The following is a 2,311-nucleotide window of genomic DNA, read 5'->3' as shown; positions in this document are numbered from 1 at the left end:
TTTGGATTTTCCCCTGGTGGCCGTTAGTTGAGGGTTTGCGTTTTAAAATACAGACGAGACTTATTGGCAGGTTTGTCCCCATGTGGGCTCCGACCCCTGGACGACTCACTTGAGCAGCTGGTGGGGTCTCCGTTAGTCAGAACCCACCGGGGACACAGGGACCGATCCGGTGTCCCTGAACACCAGTCGTGCTCCAGGGCCTCAGGTGTAGCCCGTCTTTCCTCCTAGACTTTTCTCTGGACCCCCTCCCTTCTCTGCCCAGAAAAAGTGTGCGTGTGAGAGCCTCGCCCGGTGCCACTGGGCTCCCCCACCCCACTTTTCAAGGGGGGTGGCTGTTACCACTCTAAAAAACCTTGACATTCCGCCCCCGGGGTGACGGCGGCCACGAGCAGTGGGGCTTCTACAACGAGGCGAGGCCCGGGGATTAGATGCACTCCCGGCCGGTGGCCGGCGTGCTGCGTCCGCAGGTGGAGGTGTGGCTGAACCGCGTGCTGGACCGGATGTGCGCCACGCTCCGGCACGAGATTCCCGAGGCCGTGGTGACCTACGAGGAGAAGCCGAGGGAGCAGTGGATCTTCGACTACCCAGCCCAGGTCGGCCGTGTCGGGGAGGGGCTGGCGGCCCCGGGTCCCCGCAGAGGCCACTCACTGGGCGGGTGGGCGGCCCGGCTGCTTCCAGGTGGCGCTCACGTGCACGCAGATCTGGTGGACCACGGAGGTGGGCCTGGCGTTCGCACGGCTGGAGGAAGGCTACGAGAACGCGATCAAGGACTACAACAAGAAGCAGGTGTGTGGCCCGGGGGCCACCCGAAACACCCCGGGTCACGCCGGGGGCCACCGTTTCCGCCGGCCCGAAGCCTCAGACCCTGGCAACCCCTGCAGTCCCAATTGGGAGGGTCCACCTCACGAATACGGACCTTTCACTTCTTATCTGGAAATCGTCAAGTGCTACCGTGAGCCTTTTTTTAAAAAAAAGATTCCTGGTTAGAAATGTAGGAACTAAAAATTATGTTTAAGTGGAAGAAGAAGCTGCCTATCCCGTTACCAGATATAACACCGTCGACATAGTCTCATGTGATTATCATTCCAATAATATTTAACGTACGTAATGTATACTGACTACATGATATAATGCATGTCACATAAAATATTACATACACTGAGTACATGTGACAGAATAGCATTCTAATTTTTTTGTGTGCACCTAACGGACTCATATATAAAAATGTACAAGCTGCCCGATGGCTTTAAAATCCCCTTTTTACTTAACACTCCGTCCTCCCGTGGCACTCGATTTTCTGCTGCTGCATCACTTTGTGGTTCAGCGGTACCGTGGGAGGAGGCCGGCCCACGGCTTACCCGACCCCCAGCTGGGGGCTGCCGAGAACTTCCTTCTGTGTTTGATGATTGTGAGCAAGGATGCGATGAGCTCCCAGGGACCCACGTGGTCCGGGGACCGCCCTCCCCATGAGTCTTAGGCACCGCAAGGCGTCCCAGCGAAGGGCCTTTACTCCTGTAGATCGGCCAGCTGAACGCCCTGATCACCCTGCTCATCGGGAACCTCAGCGCCGGCGACAGGATGAAGGTTATGACCATCTGCACCATCGACGTACACGCACGCGACGTGGTGGCCAAAATGATCATGGCCAAGGCACGAGCTTTTGCGGGGGGTGCCGGGAACCTGGTGCGGGGACTCCAGCCCCCGACGGTGCCTCTTCCCAGGGGGTGGGAGGACTCCCTGGCAGCACCCTCCCCTCACCCCTGCAGTGGAGGAGGACCGGAGGGCCGGGAGCACCCCTGGTGGTCAGGGATGGGCCTGGTGACAAGTGGCCTCTGAGGCTCCGGTCCTGTGCAGGTGGAGAGCTCGCAGGCCTTTACCTGGCAGTCCCAGCTCCGGCACCGCTGGGACGAAGAGAGGAAGCATTGCTTTGCCAACATTTGCGACGCCCAGATCCAGTATTCCTACGAGTACCTGGGCAACACGCCGCGGCTGGTCATCACCCCGCTCACCGACAGGTGAGGACGCACCGGCCGCCTCTGTCCAGGGCTTGCCAGGCCTGTCCCCGAATGACTCAGGAGAGGACATCACATGCTCCCCACGGGCTCTTCCCCGCGACTCTCGGAATCATCGCCCCAAGTGTCCCGCTGAGGCTGACAGAACTGGGCGTTTGGGTCAGAGGGGACCCACGTGCAGGGTCGGTCCTGCCACCTGCCTGCCAGGCGCCCAGCCCTGGGGACCGTGTTATTCCATCACTCGGCCCCTAGCTGTGTGGCCAAGGATAACGTCTCACGACCCTCACGAACTATTCAAC

General features: G+C 59.7%; 2 protein-coding genes across 2 annotated transcripts in view; both read left to right on the top strand.

The window, feature by feature from the left end:
* DNAH17 (dynein axonemal heavy chain 17) overlaps positions 1–2,311 on the top strand; it is a 140,822-nt gene that overhangs the window by 57,806 nt on the left and 80,705 nt on the right. Inside the window, exons 27-32 of the mRNA XM_023531633.1 lie at positions 263–269; positions 468–593; positions 679–786; positions 1,519–1,707; positions 1,855–2,015; positions 2,265–2,283. Coding sequence (XP_023387401.1) covers positions 263–269; positions 468–593; positions 679–786; positions 1,519–1,707; positions 1,855–2,015; positions 2,265–2,283 — 610 coding nt within the window. The remainder of the gene's footprint in view (positions 1–262; positions 270–467; positions 594–678; positions 787–1,518; positions 1,708–1,854; positions 2,016–2,264; positions 2,284–2,311) is intronic.
* Positions 110–1,172, top strand: LOC111741062 (dynein heavy chain 9, axonemal-like). Its single transcript, XM_023531758.1, has 2 exons — positions 110–593; positions 679–1,172. The coding sequence occupies exons 1-2, from the start codon at positions 429–431 to the stop codon at positions 985–987; spliced, it is 474 nt and encodes a 157-aa protein (XP_023387526.1). The 5' UTR covers positions 110–428; the 3' UTR covers positions 988–1,172.

Source organism: Pteropus vampyrus, unplaced genomic scaffold, assembly GCF_000151845.1.
Source record: "Pteropus vampyrus isolate Shadow unplaced genomic scaffold, Pvam_2.0 Scaffold72, whole genome shotgun sequence".
Taxonomy (NCBI): Eukaryota; Metazoa; Chordata; class Mammalia; order Chiroptera; family Pteropodidae; genus Pteropus; species Pteropus vampyrus.
This window is presented reverse-complemented; position numbering and strand designations above follow the sequence as displayed.